This window comes from Harmonia axyridis, chromosome 1 (genome assembly GCF_914767665.1).
Source record: "Harmonia axyridis chromosome 1, icHarAxyr1.1, whole genome shotgun sequence".
Lineage (NCBI taxonomy): Eukaryota > Metazoa > Arthropoda > Insecta > Coleoptera > Coccinellidae > Harmonia > Harmonia axyridis.
In genome coordinates, this window is record NC_059501.1 from 29,994,986 (window position 1) to 30,018,629 (window position 23,644).

General features: G+C 34.5%; 1 protein-coding gene across 1 annotated transcript in view; it reads left to right on the plus strand.

Moving 5' to 3' along the window:
* LOC123683505 (integrin alpha-PS4-like) overlaps positions 1–23,055 on the plus strand; it is a 47,400-nt gene extending 24,345 nt beyond the window's left edge. Inside the window, exons 8-21 of the mRNA XM_045622598.1 lie at positions 1,657–1,857; positions 2,016–2,127; positions 4,283–4,474; positions 8,196–8,381; positions 10,061–10,188; positions 11,122–11,387; positions 14,246–14,447; positions 16,455–16,624; positions 16,684–16,750; positions 19,627–20,038; positions 20,215–20,305; positions 21,511–21,640; positions 21,695–21,748; positions 22,932–23,055. Of these exons, the coding sequence (XP_045478554.1) occupies positions 1,657–1,857; positions 2,016–2,127; positions 4,283–4,474; positions 8,196–8,381; positions 10,061–10,188; positions 11,122–11,387; positions 14,246–14,447; positions 16,455–16,624; positions 16,684–16,750; positions 19,627–20,038; positions 20,215–20,305; positions 21,511–21,640; positions 21,695–21,748; positions 22,932–22,985 (2,265 nt within the window). The 3' untranslated portion in view covers positions 22,986–23,055. The remainder of the gene's footprint in view (positions 1–1,656; positions 1,858–2,015; positions 2,128–4,282; positions 4,475–8,195; positions 8,382–10,060; positions 10,189–11,121; positions 11,388–14,245; positions 14,448–16,454; positions 16,625–16,683; positions 16,751–19,626; positions 20,039–20,214; positions 20,306–21,510; positions 21,641–21,694; positions 21,749–22,931) is intronic.
* Positions 23,056–23,644: the final 589 nt, after the last annotated feature.

Sequence of the window (23,644 nt, forward strand, 5' to 3'; positions counted from 1 at the left end):
AACGATGCTGTAATGAGTTCATTACAGCACTGTTTTTAGAACTGTAATGAACTCATTACGATACTGAAATAGAGAAAAACTATTTATATGCTATGGGCTCAGTTATTAAATGGAGCAGTATTTTAATGCATGATCCATTTTATCAATAACGATCAACGAAATTGGAATAGTATAATTATTCTAAAACAAGTTGCAGAATGGGCTCATATTCCTATACGCATTCTTTCTTCTTTATGTGCCGTCTCCTTTAAGAAGGTTGGCTATCATCATGGCGATTTTTACCATTGAAGTTGCGGATCTGAACGCATCTATACGCATGAGTGTTGGAATTGCCTTCTGCAACTAGTATTAGACGATATTTTCTCTATTTCAGTCAAATTTTGTGAAATATTGTCGAAATTCAATGAAATATTTTCTGATAATATCCCACAGTGACTTTTGTAATGTATCTTGGCAGTTGGTGTGTCTGTTGAGAAAATTGACAGATTAGGATTTTGAATTTGAATCGTACCTTTCGAATTTTGGAATAATTTACAATTACGCATTAAATTCGTGAATTATATCTAACGAAGTCGATTTAACACCACCAGAATTAAGAGAAATTGGGAATAATGTTTCAAATCATTTCATTATATCCAAATTATATTATATTGACAATTATTGACGTTTGTTGAAATTCGATTGGAAGGATTGGAAGTCAGTGTAGACAAACACAAAACGAAAAATATAACCGGAAACGATGGGTTCATTACAGCACTGTTTTTAGAACTGTAATGAACTTATTACGATACTGAAATAGAGAAAATTTATTAATGACTATTTACACTTCATTTTCCAGCTCAGTATATTTCTATATAGGTATTTAGTACTAAGCGCAACTTGTAATCACAGAAAATCAACTCTAATTTTTCCACAGCATTCGTGACCACGGATTTAAATGAGCACACGTTATAAGGATTTTCACAAGATAATACGCTTGAAATTTTTATGGTTCTGATTCTGCTATCCAAATGAAATTTGTCAAGTCTTGTAAAATGTCAATTTTTCAAAATTCACGCAAAATTTCAATATCATCGAATCTATAATCACAGAAATATCGGGTTCTGGTGATGTGATCAACTATAGGAGTTGAACTTTATTGAGTATATTTTCTGAAGAAGCTTTAGTCCGATTAACCTGCAAATCAGCTCAAATGTCAGTACCTTCGACATTTTTATAGGCCGGTGAAAATAAGTTAGTTCATACATTAATGTTTTCTTATTATCAATTCAAAAGGTCAGTCCTATTGATTTCATAAGATGGTTAAAAATTTGAGGAAAGCACCGCCCTTGACCGCTTATTTATTTATGCGCTTATTGCGCCCTTGGAGACCAAAGAAGTTCATAACTGAATATGAAATATGGAGTACTATCAGACTATTAGGGCCAGTTGCACCATTTGCCTAAACATTGATTAAAAATTTAAACGTTGATTACTCTATGATTTCTCAAAAGAAATCAGAAATTAATCAATGTTTAAATTTTAATCAATGTTTAGGCAAATGGTACAACTAGCCCTTAGTATTTCAATGGTTTCACCAATTTTGATATTAGCACTGATTCGGATTCATACTCCTAGGATTAATGACAACATTGTTAAGCTCCTGATATATTTAAGGTGTTGGTATCTAGTTCTGGAGGGAAATTGAACATCAAAGAAACAAAGAAAGGGACTCAAGTTGGCGAATACTTTGGAGCTGCATTGGCAGCAGGAGATATCAATCGAGATGGTTTTGATGATCTTTTTGTTGGTTCTCCATTCTATCGTGGTTCTGCGTTCAACGGAGGAAGAATGTATTTATATTTAGGTAGCCCAAAAGTGAGTATTAAATTATGATTTCTGAGTTCTGCCAGGAGAGAATATTAAAACGAGTTAGTTTTTAGACTCTAATCTTTTGTCGATACGTAAAATTTTGAACATTTATGCATTATCATTTCTATGAGCTTTGAATTAAAAACATTCGTCAAATTTTGCAGGGTAAACTTGAAGAACCTGTGAATGATAAATTGATAGATGGAAAATATGCCAACGGACAATTTGGATCTGCAATTACCTTCCTAGGAGATATTAATAGGGATGAAAATAGATGTAAGTGTAGTACAATGCAGATAACTAATGCTTTATTATATCCAATGACAAACTATTGGAATTCAATTCAACAGCAATAAATAACTCAACCTCTAAATTTGTGTACGTTTTGTAATATGTATATACATAAAATTCAGTAAAAAACTCGAACATTGAAATCTAAACGATGTTTCTTTATTTTTTATGTTAATATCAATATAAAGTTTTTTCTATACGTGCCGATATATTTCACAATAGAAGAGGAAACAATAAACCATTGCATTATTTTCTTCCGTTTGTTAGTTTCTTCTTTGACTTATGCTTTCGCTTAAAAAAATTATTCTACTTTTCATGTTTCTAATGACACCATCTATATGAAATTGTTAATATATCTACATTACACGCAAAATTTTAACTTTTTTGGCATTGCAATATTACCTTTTTATTTTCGTTTCGATATTCTTCTACAATTTTCTACGGTTCTGCTAATGAGTAAATTTTTTCGGAAGTTTTTTAGAAAATTCTCTGGTTTCTGTGAAATAATAAATATCACAAATTTAATTATGATCGAATAACAAAATTTTGAACAACCATTTTTACAATCCATCGAAAAACCCGAGCCTGCAATTCGAAATCCGAACCTCTCCTGAAAAATTCGAGTTTGTAGGAGTTTTTGTTCGAGAATTATCGTGTTAAAGGACGGTCGGATATAATCGAATTTGAGGACGGATTATTCATTACGAGTCGAACCTTATCATTTGAGACTACATCAGTACATCGGGCTGAAAATTCTACTAAAGGGTGTTTTTTTTCGAGGTATATAACTTCAAGTTGGCATTACTGTTCAAGATGGCGACTGATTTAACAGCTGTCAAGTGATTTATTCTCAGTTTGGTTTGGCAATTCATAATGAATAGATTCACGCCTGAAAAACGCTTGCAAATGGTGCAATTTTATTTCGAAAATAATGGTTCTGTGCGGAATACGTATCGCGCACTACGTCCATTTTATCGTCGACAAAATTGTCCATCAGAGCAGTTAATTCGATTAACCATGAAACGTTTTCGCACCACGTTTACTCTTATTGATAACTCGCATCCCCAGAGACGCCGTACGGTGCGTACAGAAGAAGCTATTGCTGCTGTAGAGCGTAGCATTGAGGAAGACCCGAATGATTCTATCCGCCATCGAGCACAGGAATTGGATCTGTGTCCATCCACTTTATGGAAGATTTTGCGGAAGGATCTTGGTTTGCGTGCTTACAAAATTTAACTCGTTCAAGAATTGAAGCCAAACGATCATCAAGTGAGGCGTAGATTCGTCGAATGGGCCCAAAATGAGATTGCCGTTGTTCCCGATTTTCATAAGCGAGTTTTGTTTAACGATGAAGCGCACTTCTGGTTGAATGGCTACGTCAACAAACAAAACTGCCGCATTTGGGGTGAAGCTAATCCTCAAGTGTATGTCGAAACACCGTTACAACCAGAAAAACTGACTATTTGGTGCGCTTTATGGGCTGGTGGAATCATTGGTCGGTACTTCTTCAAAAACGATGATGGCCAGAACGTAGTCAATGGTGATCGGTATAGAGCCATGATTACTAACTTTTTCATTCCTGAATTGAACAATCCTGATGTCCAGGAGCTGTGGTTCCAACAAGACGGCGCAAAATGTCACACAGCTCATGCCACAGTCGATCTATTGAAAGACACGTTTGGTGACCGCCTAATTTCACGTTTTGGACCTTTGAATTGGCCTCCAAGATCTTGTGATTTAACACCGCTAGACTACTTTCTGTAGGGCTATGTAAAGTCATTGGTCTATGCGGATAAGCCACAAACCCTTTACCATTTGGAAGACAACATTCGCCGTGTTATTGCCGATATACGGTCACAAATGTTGGAAAAAGTCATCGAAAATTGGACGTCCAGATTGGACTACATCCGAGCCAGCTGTGGCGGTCATATGGCCAGAAGTAATATTTAAAATGTAATGCCACAAGATTATCTTGCGAATAAATAAAATTCATGTCAATCGAATAATCCATCGCTGTTTTATCGCAATTTAAAGTTCTATAGCTCTAAAAAAACACCCTTTATTACAGCGATTTATTCACAGAACGACTGCTCAAAAATTGAATATTTTTCATATGATTCTATATATGTCTATCTTTCAGATGTTGCTGTGTCTGCGCCTTATGCTGAAGAGGGTTCAGGAATAGTATACATATATAAGGGTTCAGGGCGATCTTCTGGTTTTTCTTTGAAACCCGTCCAGGTTATTAAAGGGAAGTCTTTCCTTCCAGATATAAGGGGATTCGGTTTGGCCATATCAAAACCTGCTGACATAGACGGTAATGGGTTTAAAGGTGAGTTGTGAAATCATATTTCTCATAATTTTATTAGAATTTTTCATGGATTATGTATTCCATATCTGTTTTACACATCAAACTATATGTTCGTGTATAGTAAATGTTATTTTATGCAGCTCACGATCGTCTTCAAAATAAGGTATTTAAGGTGACATTAACCACACTCTTATCTATGGAATCATAATTTGTATTAAAAATTGAGTAGTGCTGTTCATTGACGGTCATCGAAAGAGTCGAGCTTTGGACGCTTGTATCTGGTGGAAGATTCATTGTAGTCGAGAGATTCTCGGACTTATCGATAGAGATGTTTTTTCGCTCCAAGAGTTTTGAAAGCGATTCCATCAAGTTATTTCTTCAACTATAGCAGGTTCCCCTCACGATGGATATGGGCATTGCGAAAAAATCAATGCGCCTTGAAGGAGGTCCTGAGAAATTTATTTTGAATGATCTGTGACTTGTTGAGCTTCGTTGCGAAATGCATGAAAGTCCAGCATGTTGAAGCGTTAGTTACTGTGGGATGGGCAATAGTTTTATACAAGGATTAACCTGTTCTGAACGGAAATGTTATTGCGACAACAGATCAGTCAAGACATTTTGAAAAGCACCATTTTACCCTTTCGGACAGCATAGACCAGGTGCTGGTTGAATGTGAGTTTCTTGAAATATGACTTCTAAATATTCTACTAAAGATTCTCCGGGGCTATTACGTCCTTGCATATGGGTCTGGTCGAACTTATCTAGACATATTCGCAGATGATACTGCTATCATGGCCAGGGGAGAAGCCCCTGATTGGAAAATACGAAGGCGAACCAAATCTGGATGACTAGAGAAGAACAGTGCTCCTCTCTGGGTTCAATTTGATTGGAAATTAGCTGCACCATTGTACTAGATGGCTGCATCTTGGTTCTTGCTAATCAGGGAGCTTTTGTTCTAGCCATGATAGCAGTATAAGCTGCGAATATGGCTAGAGAAGTTCGGACAGACTAGGTAGGTTGGTCGTGTATGCTGAATGTAGAAAATGAGACAGCACAGTACTTTGGGGGTCTTCACAATGAATAAGGTTCGATTCTGTAGAAAAAAGAGAATGACTTCACATATCAGACGAGGCACTTTACTAAATTAAGTTCGAAAACGAGTATTTCTTGCAATAAGGTGTCGAAAGCCTTAGACACATTGAACAAGTTGCAGCAGTTACCTGCTTCCGTTCAAAATCGGTTGGTACATATTCAGTGACTCTGAGAAGCTAATATGTGGTGGAGTTCTTGGGATAAATTCCAAACTGTTTTTCTGGTAGATTGTTGTTGAGCCTGATGATATCGGCTAAATGGGAGTGGAAATGATCCTTTTCCTACAACTGCTATGGAAAGTAGCGTATTCTTCATAGCTTACTCAATTTCAAAACTATGTATTGCTTATACTGTAGGAAATATTATTCCCCACGGCACTTTGCCCACACCTCGCTTGGTAGACCAATGAAATTGGGCTTTTGAGTCTTTTCTATGGAAATGCAATAAATTGGCACATACTGTCAACGAAGGTCATTTTGATTTAAATCAAGTCCATTACTTGAATTATTGAAATTTGTACAGTTGTAGGAAAAGTATAGTGTGCAACATGTGGAGAAAGTCACTTTCTCGCTCGTGTGTTTGCGGCACCCGCCTTTCAGGCTCGTGCCACAAACTTCCACACTCTCGAGAAAAGTTGAACTTTCCCCACTTGTTGCACAATATACTATTCTGCTACTGTCACAATTGACCTGAAGGAATATTTATATGAATTCAGGTGCAAAAAAGCTGATAACAAAAACCAATAAAAGTATTATAAAATTTGGTAAATAAGAAAAACATTTTTTTACCGTTTTGCAAGTTCCTTGAATCAATTGAACGTTTTGAATATTTCGAAACTTTTGATAGTACATGTACTATTTTGAATCCATTAAAATTTATAAGCTAGTGAACAGAAATAGTTGGAGACTGAAATCCTATCATTTGCACAAGAGTCAAAAATGTTTTTTCGGTTTATTATCAAATTTTGTTGCCCTTTTTTTGTTTTTTTGTCACGTTTAATTTTGTGATCTGGATTGATATAAACACTCTGTACTACTTATAGGATCTCCAGTGTCTGATAATGAACTTGAAATAAATTGGAAACTGCGCGGTAATACAATGTAATATACATATTATTAATATCCAATTTTTGGTAGTTGCTCAATGATGCTGTTTTCCAATATAAGCTTGCAAAGTATCGGTTCTCTTACTATTATCCTGCATTGGGTCTTGGGTCTTTTGCTTGGAGATTTTCATGTTCAGTTGCTCCGCCTTTCTATTGAGAACTTTTAATAGTCTTTGGAGGTCATCTTCAGATTCTGCGATAACTACTGCGTCATCGACATATGCTTATTTTGTGTCTTCCTATACGATATCCTAGTCCAGTTCTTTTTACGGCCTTAATCAATTCACCCATGAATAGCAGAGGCCAGAGGGTTTGTATGTTTCATTCTGAAGGAACATATTTAACGGATCATGTAGTGTGTAAGCCAGTTTCGAACATCCAGAATAGAAATAAATTACACACTCATAGGGAGATCTGAGGAGGTTTATTACTGAATCACTAACTTGAACATTAACACGAGATACATTATCGATATTTCCTGAATGATTTCATTTTTTTGTGCTTCCTCTTACAATAGGACCAGTTCCTATTCATTTCTGTAGATTTGGTCCTCTTCTGCGATTTCCCTCAGATACTGATCTCGTGTTCTCGTACCACCTTTTTGGTGGTCCGCCTAACGGTCTGTCTGTGTTCGGTCTCTGAGTTTTAGCATATTTTGCCTATCTGTCTTTTGGCATTCTTTCTACATAGTCCCTTCAGAATCTTTTTCGTTTACTGACCCATCTCACCAAATCCTGTACGCCCAATTCTTCTATTATGTCATGACTCCTTATTCGGTCCCTGATGGTTCGCAATATTTTCATCTCAGTGGTTCTCATTATTCTTTTTGTTGTTGATTTCTCGGCTCTGGTTTCTGATGCATATCACTCCCAGGTAATTGAATCTTGATACTTGCTGCATTTTTTCGCTATCGACTGCCAATTCGCATCTAATGGGATTTTCAGAGATGAACATTGATTGTATATTGTTGATTGAAATGCTCATATTAAATTTTTTGGCAAAAGTTTTCACCATATATAGAAAACGTTGGAAGTCATCTTCAATCTTCATTTTCTGCTACGGCAAAACCATCGTCTGCATAAATCAATACCTTTAAGGAACGATGGCCTATTCTGTATCTAGCGGTGACTTTGTTGACATCCTCCGATAATTTGGTCCAGTATGAAGTAGAATGATTTCTACTAGATTCTATCAATTTACGAATATATTTCTCTGTTTACAATGATATTTTTCAAATATAGTATAGTAATCAATAGTATCTTGATGATATAAAAATCAATTAAATATTCTTTGTGAATGGAATGATTTCTTTGAGCCCTTTACAGCTAGTTTCTGAACTGAAGATTCGTTGGACAAGAATGTGATCTCTTCAATTTTATCTTCTTCATAACCCTTCGTTTTTGGTGATACAGTATGGGTTTGGGATTACTAGCCTTCTACAAGTTTCATTACCAGTGAAGCAACATTGACTCTAATATTCGATGTGTATCTCAGTTTAATGGTTATTTTTGTTCAGAGATGATTCTTCAATTTTTTTGTTCACAGATATTGCTATTGGTGCTTATCAGTCAGGTCATGTTGTTATCTTGAGGAGCCGACCATTAGTTGTACTGGTTACTTACTTTTCTCAAGTACCTGAGACAATATCCAACGATATGATCAAATCCTCTAAACCAATTCCATTTGTGATATGCCATAAATATATTTCCCATGGAGGAAATAATACTATAGGTGAGTATAGGAAGCATATATGCATCCTCGTTCTTAGCTCTTAAAAAAATCTGCCCTCCACAGTTAGATATTTTCGATCTTGTTATACTCCCGAATTGATAAAATTTTCGCCTACACACAGCAAGCTCGAAGCTGTATATTAACTTTTACAATTCTTATCCGATTTTTAATGAATGGTGGCGTCTTCTGTTTTGCCGTATATTGTCTTTCCGTAGAAGTTTTAGCTCTGTTGGATATACAGTACGCGTTGCGCACTCATATATTAGGTGTACAACTTTGCTTCCGCCGTTTTGCAAAAAGATGGCTGTAGCGGTAACTGTTAGTAGAAATAAATAGATCGTAGATGTCATACAATGAGCTTAGGTATTTCTAAACATAACGCCATCGAAATATTAGTCGATTTGTGTCTGCATCAAAAAGTTATTCTCGATTAAATATGTCAGCTTACGAGCCAAATTCTCGTCATTTACGGAAGTTTTTAATTTTTAACGTGCCCAGAGTGGTTTCAACATTTCAAGAACGGTTATTTTGACGGCGAAGATCAGCATGGCGGTGAAAGAGAGAAGGTTTTCAAAGATGCAGAATTGGAGGCATTACTTGATCAAGAATCGTGTCAAAACGAAACAAGATCATTGGAAGTGATGCAACAAGCCATTTCAAAACGCCTGAAAGTCGCATTGAGACTGGATACGAAAAATGGGTTCAATACGATAATCCCAAGAGCCGAAAATCATGGGGATATCTCTGCTATGTTTCCACGTCGACAGCCAAACCGAAAATTCACGGTTCCAAGGTCATGCTCAGTATTTGGGGGGACCAGCTCGGCATTGTGTATTATGAGTTGTTAAAACCGACTGAAACAATCACAGGCGATCGTTATCGAACGAAATTAATGCGTTTGAGCCGAGCATTGCAAGACAAATGGCCGCAATACAACGAGAAGCATGATAAAGTGATTTTACAGCATAACAATGCTCTACCTCATGTTGCGAAAGTGGTCGAGCATACTTGGAAAGTGCTACCTCACCCACCGTATTCTCCAGAAGTTGCTTCCTCGAAACAAGTGATAACTTGTTTCGATCGATTGCACACGGCCTGGCTGACCAGCGTGGATCACTTCAAAAAATTAACAATTTTTTTTTCAACGCGGGGTTCGTATGCTGCACAAGAGATGGGAAAAAGTAGTGGCCAGCGATGGACAATATTTTGAATCATGAATGTATAACCAGTTTTTTACAATAAAGCCTCGAATTTCGGAAAAAAAACCGTGGAAGCAAAGTTGTACGCCTATGTACATAATAGTGATAGATAATAGTGTAACAAGATTGAAAATGACGTACCTGCTATGGAGTCATAGACAATCAAATAATTCTTCATTGTTCTTCCTAAAACATACCATTTTTGAGATTCACTGTTGAATGTGTGACCAAAATAAGATGAATATACGCGGGTTATTACTTATCAGTCTTAGGGCTGGATTTTTCCCATGCGAATAAATCAATTATTTCCTCTTCAGGGTTTTATTCATATAGATAAATGTTTACTGTAGCAATAAATTTATTTACTCGCATGTGAAAAAACCGGCCCTTAGTATCATGTCCAACATAAATTTTAAGGAAAAATTTTCTCCTGAATTCTAGTTCCAGAATAAACAACGTTCATTTTACTTAATTCCACAGATATATCAAGAAGAATTGAAGTGGATGAGAATATTGGTAGAGCATATTTAGATAGAGGAACAAAAACTAAAGTATTAAAATTGACGAGGGGAAAACCAGAGTGTGAAGCTTTAACAATAAAACTTCGAGTGAGTATTTTTTACTGTCTAATCTGCACCATCACCGTTTCGTACAATTTTCATTTCACCTTTAACAATTATTTTCTTCATTTCTCTCGGAGAGTACCTATCTTCAATTTTTTTCTACCGAGAGGTAGAAGACCCCGAATACCCAATATCAATTTTTTTCCTTCTGCAGAGATCTATTAGGGCGGCAAATTGAGTGTCTGCTTAGGGCGGCAGTTTGGCTAGCGACTGCTCTGATTGATACTCTGTGTCTCATCATATTACAAATAATACGGCGACTCTTTTCGTAAAGAAAGATTGAAAATTCTGTTAATTAATCAAAATATAATGCTAGACTATTTCTCCGAACTGATAGTTCGGAAAAATGCCAGTGAAAATGTTCCTTTCAATCGAATAATATGATCGTGTACGATGAGGAGTATCGAAAGTTAGAAGGATGACCTTGAATTTATATTTGGATGTACCAATGAATAGTAAAAATCTCTGAATAGGAAGACTCATTGTCGATATCAAAAGAAGTTGAATATCGTTCACTTCGGGATTGTCATAACAGAGTAGGTCTTTTCAAGGTTACCTACCTTTTGTTATTGAAAATTTTATATAGAATATAAGGCTGTTGGTTTTGAACTATTGATTATTTTAATATTGAAAACTTTTAAAATATTTACGCTTGTGCTTGTTTTCGGTTCCTACATATTTCAAAACCTGTAAATTTCTGGAGGGGATATGAACAATCATTCGTCTCTGTTAAATCAAAATTTCAATTATTTTCAGATGACTAAATTTTATAGAATTGAAGATCCGAACTGATTCACCACCTCACTGAAAATTCAAGAAGATGAATATATTAGTAAATTCGAAAAAGCATACCTTGGCATCAACCTTTCACTTTATTTTATTGATAATTGTATTTGATACATGATGTTATTTTTTCAGTCCCCACTTCATAATAAATATGATTCATTAACTTTGGCAGCAAATATCTCTTTCATAGAAGTCAGACCAAAACCAAGCAAATTATTGGTTACCAATTCCTCACTGGAAACTCAAGACAAGTTTTGTTTGAGATGTGGTGTTTATGATAAGTTCAGATCCAATTCCACAGTAAAAAGATCAATTCCCTTCGTTCTTGATTGTGGAAATGACAATGTTTGTCAATCCAAATTGAGCTTCAATGCTTCTTTCATCATATCAGGAAAAAGGTGAGCTATTGATTGAATTGAATTAATGCTTTTCTAGATTGTATTTGAGGAACATTTTTATTTCGTCACAATGTAGGTATGTAATTTTCGAATTTTGGAAGGTACGCCCCTTCTCAGGAAATTGCGGTGTTTCATACTTAGCTCATTGATGGAATCATCAGTTTGGCAAATCTCTGCCAAATACGTCTTCCATCTCCATAATGGAGCATAGTGACTCTGCCTTCATGCGGTGGGGTTATATACCCAGCGGTGTCAATTTAAATAGTGATGCGCAGACCACGACGCCATCTCTCGCGATTGTAGAGATTCACTACATACTCCCCTGCCAATACCAACGACGCCGCAGAGTAACCCTATGTCCTACGTGAGCGACTAATGTTACGACGCGAGCGACGCCAATTTTATGTACTACGCGAGCGATGTGAGCAGCGCGACTTTTTTTGTCCTACGTTGAAATCTACAAACGCGACACGACGCTACATAAATATGGTTGGGTTGGGATTGTGCATTGCGGAAGATCAGTCCGTTGTCATACGCTTGTAGAGAAACAGTTATAATGAGGTGGTCAAGAAAACGTAAATTATTCATATGTAAAAATGTGGCTTTAAAAATGCTAATTGTAAGACGCAGAAAAATGGGAAGAAAGAGAAATCCAACAAATAAATTTTTTTTGGAACGAATGAATTTTGGAGAGTTTCACCACTTATATAAACAATTAAGGACTTCTTCAAATTTATTCCACAGTTATTATAGATTGCTTCCTACAACATTTGACTATATAGTGAACATTTGACTATATAGAAACAACAAAAAAAAAATCTAAGAAATACGTTAACCTTTACTGAATTGAAATATTGCATGGATACATATTACATATAAATAAGGTTTATTTATTATTACTCAATGATATATTAACCTCAACTATATTTATTTCCTTCAAATGGATATTTCTTCAGCATTCTCAATATAAGTTATGCGTAAATAAATGAAGTGTAATAATAAATGATGATTATTGGTGGGATTTCAAATAAATTAATTATTTCCATGAAACTAGGACACAGCGTAACGCTGTGTCCTACGTGAGCGAATTATTGCGAGCGATTAGAGCGACGCGACCAAACGCGATATATCAAACCTTGGAATATAATAGCGCTGTCCTACGTGCAGTCGTATCGGTCGTAAAACTGTTTCAGCCGAATTTCGCGCTCTGTCGGCGATCAAATTATTTGATATTTCCAAGCGGAATTCGCGCGAACTTCAGTAGTTCTTGTTGATGCAGGCACGTTTACTTCGACCGCTCTACAATGAATGATTTAAACGAAGTTTTAATACTGGCTATTAGAAATTCCAGTATACTCTGGGACAAGACTGATAAAATATATCATAATCGACTGTTGGTGGATAGAGAATTGCCGAATTAACTATAGTATTATATACACTGAGAGAAGTGTTTATTTGATATTATCGAAAATGCATTATAGTTAATGAATCATTTATTGGATCTATGGTCAAACAAATATTAGTTTCATGGAAATAAATAATTTATTTGAAATCCCACCAATAATCATCATTTATTATTACACTTCATTTATTTACGCATAACTTATATTGAGAATGCTGAAGAAATATCCATTTGAAGGAAATAAATATAGTTGAGGTTAATATATCATGGAGTAATAATAAATAAACCTTATTTATATGTAATATGTATCCATGCAATATTTCAATTCAGTAAAGGTTAACGTATTTCTTAGATTTTTTTTTTTTTTGGTTGTTTCTATATAGTCAAATGTTCACTATATAGTCAAATGTTGTAGGAAGCAATCTATAATAACTGTGGAATAAATTTGAAGAAGTCCTTAATTGTTTATATAAGTGGTGAAACTCTCCAAAATTCATTCGTTCCAAAAAAAATTTATTTGTTGGATTTCTCTTTCTTCCCATTTTTCTGCGTCTTACAATTAGCATTTTTAAAGCCACATTTTTACATATGAATAATTTACGTTTTCTTGACCACCTCATTATAACTGTTTCTCTACAAGCGTATGACAACGGACTGATCTTCCGCAATGCACAATCCCAACCCAACCATATTTATGTCGCGTCGTGTCGCGTTTGTAGATTTCAACGTAGGACAAAAAAAGTCGCGCTGCTCACATAGCTCGCGTAGTACATAAAATTGGCGTCGCTCGCGTCGTAACATTAGTCGCTCACGTAGGACATAGGGATAGGGTAAGAGGTACGGAGGTATATCGGGGAGGGAGAGAGAGCACAAGTCAGTTGTGAAGGCAGTAAAGCAAGGTTTACCGTGTCATCGGTGCTGTGCGGAGATTTTATAATTTTCAGTGTTTGATGATGAACTTGAAATAATTTCGAAACTGCACGGTTAGGTACCAATGTAATCCGCAAATTTTTAATATCCAATTTTTGGTTGTAAAAACAGGAGAAATTATTAATCCCTTCAAGTAGGCAATTATTATTTTTATAAGCCTTTTCGCTCACAAAGATTATGTATTATGTTAACGTATATCATGTCATTTCAATAGAAGTATGTTCAGAACAATAAATTGGGCAGGTGGCAGCAAAATATATATTCAAAATTCGTGTAAAAAACAATTTGAAAGAGCGCGCCAAAGCTAGTGACTTGTGTAGTATTTTGAAATAATAAAAGTTTATTTATTCAATTTTGATATAAAAGGAATTTTTTTGTGGTTCCTAAACAAGGGGTGAAATGGTCTTTGTACTTTGTTTGAAACATTTGGAAAATTTTTTATGCCTTAATAGAAGTACCTACGTTTTGGATCATTCTTGTTAACACACTGTAAGTCACATATCTCAATGTCTCTAAATCATTTTAGAAACAATACTTTCATACGAGGTTCTACCAATGAAATAGACTTGGTGATCGACGTGAGGAACGATGGAGAAAATGCTTACACCCTCTTGGTGCAGGTCGATCTACCTGAAGAACTCAGCTTCAAGATAAAACCAACCTTATGTGATCAAAATAAAAATAGAATGACATGTCCACTTGCGAATCCTCTTGAAAAAGGCATGAATGTAAGTATTGCATCAATATTTAATTAACAATATTTAAGAAAAATGAGGGTGAGAGCTGAAAATATTTGAAAGCTCGATGTACTCGGGTGACACCTGAACGAACATAAACTAGGTAAATTTTTTAAGTTAAACCAGTAAAGTTTCGAGTAAAATTGATGGTTTTGAATCGGAAGTCTAAAACCACTTTCATTTGCTTTGCCCTTGTGAGCTGGGACGGGGTCAACTTTGGAATCTGTGTTTTTGTATTGCAGATTCGTATTAAAAAAAAAAACAGAAGTTTTGTAAGAACAATTTTTCACGATTCGTCACAGATGGCCCAATAATCGATTTTAAATTGTCTGTCTGAACGACTTTTACGTATCCCTTCCATTAATCATTCACTATTCGTTTTCAATGCATTTATTGCCATTGATCATTTGAAAATGGCGAAATTATATTTGTTTATGATGTTTTTTGTTCAAAATACCCATTCATTAAAATGGAAAAACATTTAGGGGGTGATTACTTGTCAAAAATTGGGTGGATCTTTCAAATGAAGTTTTTTTTAGCCTCTCCCTGCTAAGTTAGGCGCCCGGAAAGTGATTTTTAATTTTCTTCCAAAAAATTCATGAAAATAAAATTGAGCTGTCATTATATGCGGGCGAGAATGTATTTGAAAAATTTTTTGATGGTGTTCCTCCATGATTCCAAGGGGTAGAAAAAGCCACCTATCAAAATTGTCACGCAATAACTATTTTTATATTCATATTTTACAATAAGAAAATTAATTTTGGATAGACTGATCCATTCTTAACAAATAAGGGTTTTGAGAAAAAAATTATTAACAGATAATACGCTAGTTTTAGAGGTTGGAGCTGAAATTATTTAAGACCTGAAATTTATCAAATAGGCGGATGTCAAGACGATATTATTAAGAACTGAAACAAATATAAATCAAATGTGAAAAAAAAAATAAAAACTACACAAAATAAAAATTTAAGCCATCTTAAGGGGGCTGTAACTAAGCAAGAGGGGGGCTGAAAAAAAGTTTCATGTTTATATAAAAAACCCACCCTATTTTTGTACAAGAAATCGCCCCCTAATTTTTTTCGCAACTATTCCTTTGCACCCTGTATAAATTGAAAAAAAAGAAAAAATCGAAATGAAACTTACTTATTTGGAATCTAGTAGGAAATGGAAATTTAACGACTAAAATTAAATGTTAATTAAATTATTAATTAATTAATTATTATTAATCAATTATTAACGGAAACATTAAGGGCGTTCAGACAGAAAATTCAAATTTGATTACAGAGTCATCTGTGACGAATTCTGAAAAATAGTTCGTACAAATCTTTTGTAATCTTTTTGAATTTTCTATCGTTCTGATATGATTACCTATTTCTTTAATTTGAATTTGAAATGAAATCAGTACCCAAAATGTGAACTCTCACCTCAACGTGGTCACGGAAATATTGAATAAAATTTTCTTTTTCATTGTCTTTTTGAATTTATTATGGTTCTTTACTCTCGAACAGAAAGTACTTGAGAAATGGAACTTTCAGGATAGTTTCAAGTTCCGAATATCTGGATTAAGTTCCTTGAATGAATTCCCGTCAGATCCATATGGAATTTTCTGAAAAATACCCAACCGTTTGAAAATTAGTTCTGAAATAAATATTTATACAAAATATCACAAGGTTTGGATAAATGGGAACTGAAAACAATTTTTTTTGTAAGATTTCGATATCTCAGATTTCATTAAATAGTTTCCATTTATTAATTAATCGTCTTCAGGATATACAGGGTGATATTCGGATAATGGGTGAAATGAACCTTGAACTAATTTACTCATCGATTTCAAATTTTGACGTTGTCTCATTCCTTTCAGCCAGCTTCGTTTCAAATTTAAAATCGTTATTAATTTTTTATTTATGTTAATCAAACTCGTATTAAAAATACTTAATTGATGAAATTTAATTGTAGTTGAATCGAAAATATATCTGAGAATTGATTATTTTGTTATAGAAAACTTTATATCCCCTTCTGAAACTCGATATGGACTACATCAATAAAAAAAATCTTGAAGATTTTCTCAATATAAATATAACTTTACTGACAGTTAGCCAGACAAAAAATCCAGTTACACAGATGGTAAAACTAAATTTGGCAACAGAAGCTGATATATTGATTTCTGGGTGAGACAATTATTTTCACATTGAGGTCGAACATATTAATCAGAAGCTTTTTTTTACAGCAATTCTGGCGAACAGAGTTATACCTATGCATCAAACTCTATGGTGGAATTCATGCAGATCTATACAGTAAGTGTGTCCATCGTAGTTCTGGGTTCTCAACCTATTACAGAGGACTCACGTTAAGTCGAACCTAGTTAACTCGAAATCCTCGATAACTCGAATTATTTTCAATTTCCTTGGAAAAACCTGTCTAAGGCGAAAAAATTTTCATGTATAACTCGAAACGATTTTACGGATATATTTTATCACTTGTACCTCTGTAAGTCGAAGATGAACTAAATTTACCTCTATAACTCGAAGTCAGTAGTTAATTCCGAACCCCGCCGTACGGAACGTGTCGTTGAATCGAGCGTATTCAATGGAGCAATAATTGCATTGAGGTTTCATAGAATTTTGTTTTATTTGTTGCATAGTTATGTTAAGGTTGTTGGAAATACATTTCTTGTTTGATGTTTTTTATCCCCACTTTCCTCAGCCTCTGAGACTTATTTAGAGTTTTCACTCTCAATTTCTGAAACAAGCTTGAAAAATTTAAATAAAATGCTCCTGCGCAATAATTGCAATAATTTGTCAGGATGAAAAAAAGTTATCAAAAAAAAAGAACAATAACACTATTGATTAATTAACTCTTTTGACGTTTTAGAGTCTAAATCAAAATCCTTCATCAGATAAACTCTCAAAATATTCAGAATTCGTCAATTGGCTTTTGTCAACAAAAAGACACGTTAATTTCATTGTGAAATTTTCTATTGTCAATTCATTTTTCAGTAAATTCATCGAATATGTACGATCTACTCCTATTATAGGGAATAAATATCACTATTCTTTACCTCTATAACCCGAATTACCATTTGGTTCACCTCTAGGCTTACCTCTATATCTCATTACCTCTTTAAGTCGAATTTAATCAAGAATGATCTTTATAAGTCGAACTACGCATATGTCGAACTAATCGTAACTCGACGAAAAATCTTGGTCCCGTGGAGTTTCGAGTTAACGAGAATCCACTGTACTTTCAACCTTCCCTCGGTCGCAATCAAGTCCTTTGCTAATTTGAATGTTTCAAGTTTTTCAAAAAATAAAAACCACAGACTTGTATAAAATTTCATTTGAAATATATTCAGTATAATATCACAAGAGCATAGACACTATTCGACTATACCTACACCGTGTCACGACACGTAGGTTGGGAAACATCACGAGAGCGTAGATCGAGTGGTGTTACGCAAACTCCGTCGAGTGAAGAGGTTCGTATAATCGAAATACATCGTCTATGCTCGAGTTGGTATTTGTTACGAATATATAACGAATAATTTCACTAACCGTAACCAAAGCGCTGCATTTTGATGATTCAATGACATTTCACTGAGCTTGACTTTTATTTTTCTGGCGAACGCCTAAGAATGTTACTATGGAAAAGATACCAATATGGCAGGAGGCGAAACACCAAAACGATTATACCACGTCGGCGTCGCCAAGGGTATATTCACTTATCAATACAAACCTTATTCAATTTATATACATTCCTACATTCTCGAAACATAAGGGATATCCAATCAAAAACATTGACAGCCTTCATCATTTCTTTGTTTCTTCATAATAGTTTCATATCAGCAATGCAACATGGTTTCATGTGGGGCAGGTCTACGGTCACGAATTTGGCAACATTGACGCAGTTTATCGCGGAAACTCTGGATGATGGAGGTCAGGTCGACGTTATTTATACAGACTTATCACGAGCCTTCGACTCGGTTGATCACCGTATGTTGCTGAATAAACTTTTTTTTTTTGGCCTCAGTCCAGCATATGTCGACCTGATGAGATCTTACTTGGAGGGAAGAATGAGTCATGTGTTTTATAATGGCTTCAAGTCTTTCGAATTTTGTCTGTCATCTGGAATGCCGCAAGGATCTAATCTTGGACCATTGTTATTCATAATTTTTATCAACGATCTTCTGGCTCTTCTCAGTTGCTTAGCCTTGGCCTATGCAGATGACTTCAAACTTTACCTGAGGATACGCGGAAATGCTGATTTAGAGCTGCTCCAGTCCAGCCTGGAGTTAGTTAATGTTTGGTGCTCGCGCAATGGACTCATTTTAAATATACAAAAGTGTTTTAAGGTGACTTTCACGAGAAGCTTACGTCCTCTCACCTTCAATTATTCTATTGGTAATTGTCTTATCGCTAGTGGAGATCGGTTTCGCGATTTGGGGGTGTTATTTGATTCGACGTTCAGCTTTGTTCCTCACATCGAGGAGCTTTGTTCTTCGGTTAGTCGATCTTTAGGCTTTGTGTTCCGGTGTTCCAGGGAGTTCTCTGATGTTTCAGTCCTCAGAATTCTCTATTTTTCTCTTGTCATCAGCAAATTAGAGTACGCCAACTTGGTTTGGTTTCCGATATACAGTTCCCACCAAACATCACTTGAACGCATTCATAGAAAATTCTTGAAGTGTGCTGAATATAGAAAGACCGGCAGGTATCCTGAACGTGGTACGGATTTGTCGGAGATCATGCGGGAAATGCGAATTTCAACGTTGCAGGAGAGACAGAAGCGACAGTGCGCTAAATTTGCGCAAAAGCTTGTCACTGGAAGAATTGATTCACCTCATTTACTGTCCAGGGTTGACATCCGTGTACCAAGAATTCGAGGACCACATCAACTTTTCGACTCCCTAAATCTCGGACTAACATACTTGAGCAAGCTCCGGTCTATCGATTGTGCAGGGCTGCTGATGAACTTAAGTTTAATTTGTTTTTTTAGTTTATTGTTGTATCATTGAATGTGTAATTCTGTTTGAATGATTGTTCATATTATTCATTGCCAATATGTTACCTACCCTGTTATTGGGAAATTTCCTGTTGGGTAAAATAAACTATTATTATTATTATAATATCAGACACTTAAAGACAGCATCATAAAATACAACCAAATCTTTTTTCAGATCACCAAATTTGGATCGAGTCTCGTCAACTCTGTAGAGTTCCAGATTGATGTTCCGTATGCCATTAAAACAGATACGAATAATATATCATTCATATCTATGAATAAACCAGTTGGCTTTCTGAACGGACAATCCTTGGATATTAAGAGCCAATGGCTTAATTTAATCGCAGAAGAACTTAAAAAAGAAGAAATGGATACCATGAACTACAATTCTAGGATTATGGTGGACTATTCAAATTTACAGAATATTACAGATAGCGAGTTTTTGGGTACCACACCTTATGAAATAAATTGTGCAAGAGAGTACGTTCTTTGTGGCCGTATATATGGGAGGGCTGGCCCATTTGAAGTGAGGAAAAATTCGGCTATTCTTCAGCTTCAGTTTTTCTTCGATATTAAGAATATAAGAGGTTAGTATCATCTACATTCTACATGTTGATTGAAATGTTATGAAACCAAAATCATTTACTCCTTGCTGTGCTATCTATGTTTCATAAAAAGAAATTTAAAATTTAAACAGCTTCTTCTGTATGTTGCTGTTTTATTTGTCAGTTAGAATATATAATAACAACTTAATATTTTCCAGGTTTCTTGCCAAAAAATGCTGTTATCAGATACTCCACAACTGGAATAATTGAAATTAAAGATCCACAGAATTTGACGCAGAGCGGGATGAGGTATGTTGAATTATTTTATTCTACGCCTGTGAATTCGTCTGCGTAAATTTGTTAATGCATTTACTTCGTGTATTGGTAGAATTATGATTTTTTCGTGTTTATCATTCTTGCTGAATGCTCGGCAGGGTTCTGGACTCTCTTAGTGAATGTGTTTGTTCAGCTCTTTCTCGAATTCTTCTCTTTTCAAAGTACTGTATATTTTCATTCTTCTGTTTCTCTTGATAAGATCTTACATTGCTTTCGATTCTTTTCCATTCGGTATTCTCCTTCTTTTATGTTGTTCTCCGATTTTTCAATTTCATTTTAGCATAACACGGAATGCAAATACAAAAAGTGAGAATATCAATAGTATCTGACAGCAGGGCAGTGCTATTAACGCTTGACATGCCTCTAGTTTAGCTAAAGCTAGCCTTAGAGTGCAAAATGTCATTTAATGCAGATAATCAAGTCAACCTATTTTGGAAAAATTATTATGATACCAAATCTAGGCAAAAACCCTGACGATGTCGTATACTCTAGGTCTCGTAGTCTTTTATGAATCCCGTCGAAAATCCTGGAAGAGTTGATTTACCAGTTTGGGTTCAGCTGGTACCATTGAACCGTTCAACAATGCCAAATTAGAGAGTACCAGACGGAGATATCCTCATCTGTATTTTTTGATATAGACCAGGCATTCAGTAGGGTTTGGCATGCAAGCCTTCTTCGCTAAATCAAGGAAAAGCTGACATCTATTTGAATCTCGAACCAAAATTCAACGGCAAATATTCCAAACATGAAGCAATTAGAGCAGGTGACCCCAGGGGAGTATACTGGTCCGTCTACAATACCTTTTATAAATACATTATAAACTAGCCCACAACTGAACGGATCCTAACAGGTACTTTTGCTGATGACAGCCATACTAGCTAGCCATGAAGATCCTATAGTAGTATTATTTATCCTATAACATCATCTGTATATTGTGCAATCAGACAAGCTACGCCACTGTTCGAACCATTGTAAAATCAGTATCCAATGATAATCACCTGTAGGCGTAATGGTATGAGAGAACAATTGAATGACAAATCAATCTATCAGCAACCATTATCATCACTACTTAACATCCAGTTGATAAAGTTGATTCCGCTCTTGTTTGAATTACCAAAACTATTCTGAATTCACCTCACTGCTTCTTATCAAAACATTGAACATATTTTCTTTTCTAGGCCAGACATAGCGATTGTGAGCAGTATTTTTTTCAATGATTCCTCTAAGAGAATAGATCTCTGGATTATTATAGGTTCAGCTCTTATAGGATTCTTACTGCTCTTGATATTCACTTTCGGTTTGACAAAGGTAATTATAGTATCCAGGTGTAAAACGAAAATATCATCTTCTATTTGATTTCAGGCTGGTTTCTTCAAGAGGACCAGAAAAGAGGAGTTAGAGCAAATGAAAGCACAGGTAATTGGAAAAACCATAATTTCATAGAATTTATGTATGAATATTTTGAGTTCTTTGTCTGAAATCTTAAGTGAACAACTCCCACGTCAACAAGTAACTAATTAAATAACAAAAACGTATGAAAAGCTGAGGATGCAATGTAACCCCCACCAGTAATTTCAATTCATCGATCGAAAGTAGGAAATGTTGAAGTGATCAATAGTCTAATCAGTGAAGGCCCTTAGCAAAAAATTAAGTCAAATCAAATTTGAATAAAAGTATCAACTAACAGATAACAATTAGGAAAAAATAAAATCCAAATCTAAAAAAAATATCCCTTGGTTTTCATCTCCTATATTAACGTTGAAAAATGATTCGTAATTAGTGGAAAAACCAAAGAATGTTGAATTGACAGACAATATTTCCATATGAAAGATTGGCTCTCAAATCTTAAATACTAACAGAAGAAATCGATTTGTATGAGAAGTGGCAAAAACTTTTTTTCTTTTGACGAAAAATTCTCGGTGTAGCAATGGGTCCCTCTTTTTCGATTTTAAGATAGTTTTCGTTTATCCAGATATTGAAAGAAAAGATACTCTCCCGATATTTTTGCCTAGATACAGATATATGCATATAATAATAAACACACATTTATTGTATAACACTAGTGAGAACATCCAATTTGGACAATTGTTCTAAAATTTTCACCTGTTACCTGAGATCCATAAGAAAATTCAAAATGTTTTTAAGAAACAAAACATAAAGTTAGCTTTCAGTAATAAAAACTAAAGAATACTCAATATAAATAAATCAGTCATTGTCTATAAAGTTTTTATGACTGCATATACTTTATTGCAAGAGAAATTTTTGAAATTTGTTGTAAAAACCTTTTTGAAAAAAAAAATTATAACGATAATTTGCCAAACTGTAACCCCTAGTAATAATAATAATTATTCATTTTCCTAAATTGGAAGTTATGTTCAGGTTCAGGCAATGGTTGGAGCCAATATAGTAGGTAGATTAGAAATAATGGTGGTGTTTTTAATTTTACCATTTCGCATGTTTTTGTAATTTAGTTAGTTACTTGTTAATTCTGATGACGATGTTGTTAAACCGTGTGTCCAACTCTAATTAAAAATTTCTTTTATCGATTATGGTTCGAATCGTATTGAATAGTCCTATTAATCTTCATATTGTTTTACAGACTGGACATGAAAATGGTAACATGGATACCACAGATGTTCCTACAGATGAATAAATAAGATAGAAAAAAAGTATTATTTTAAGTCTTGTAATAAATGTTTCAATAAAATATTGCTTTTATTTTATTATATTTATATTATTGAATTAATATATGTTCCTTGTGAATATTTTTTCCTATGCAAAAGTCAATAGCCTAGTTAATAGTTCGATTATATAAATTTAATTAACTATACAAACAATATAAAATTTTTTGTATCATCGAGATTTTAGTACTTTTTGATTGAAACGCGGTTTAAAATGACCAATCCAAAATTAATCGTAATTCTTTCAATATTATTATTTTTATATTTGTTCATCACTTACATTTACGTTCGTTTCTTTCATTTTAGTTTTGAGAAAATAATGTATTCAGGTAGATGAAAACTTTGAAATTATTATAATTCCAATGATAAATTAAAAACTGAACTATTAATTATACGGTTCCGCCTAAAGAAACCTATTATAGAAAATTGAATTACATTCAAAAGAGGTTACCTAACTATTTACTATCACTACAGTAGATTAGAAGGAAAATGAAAAAAATACTAGTTTTTTAGTCAGAAATTCATTTTACAATATTTCACTCCATAGATTGTGAATTTGCTGTAGGATTCTGCACCTTAACATTTTATTCATCTTTTACTCCTGTTATCGCCGTTAAAATTTTTCAGAGTA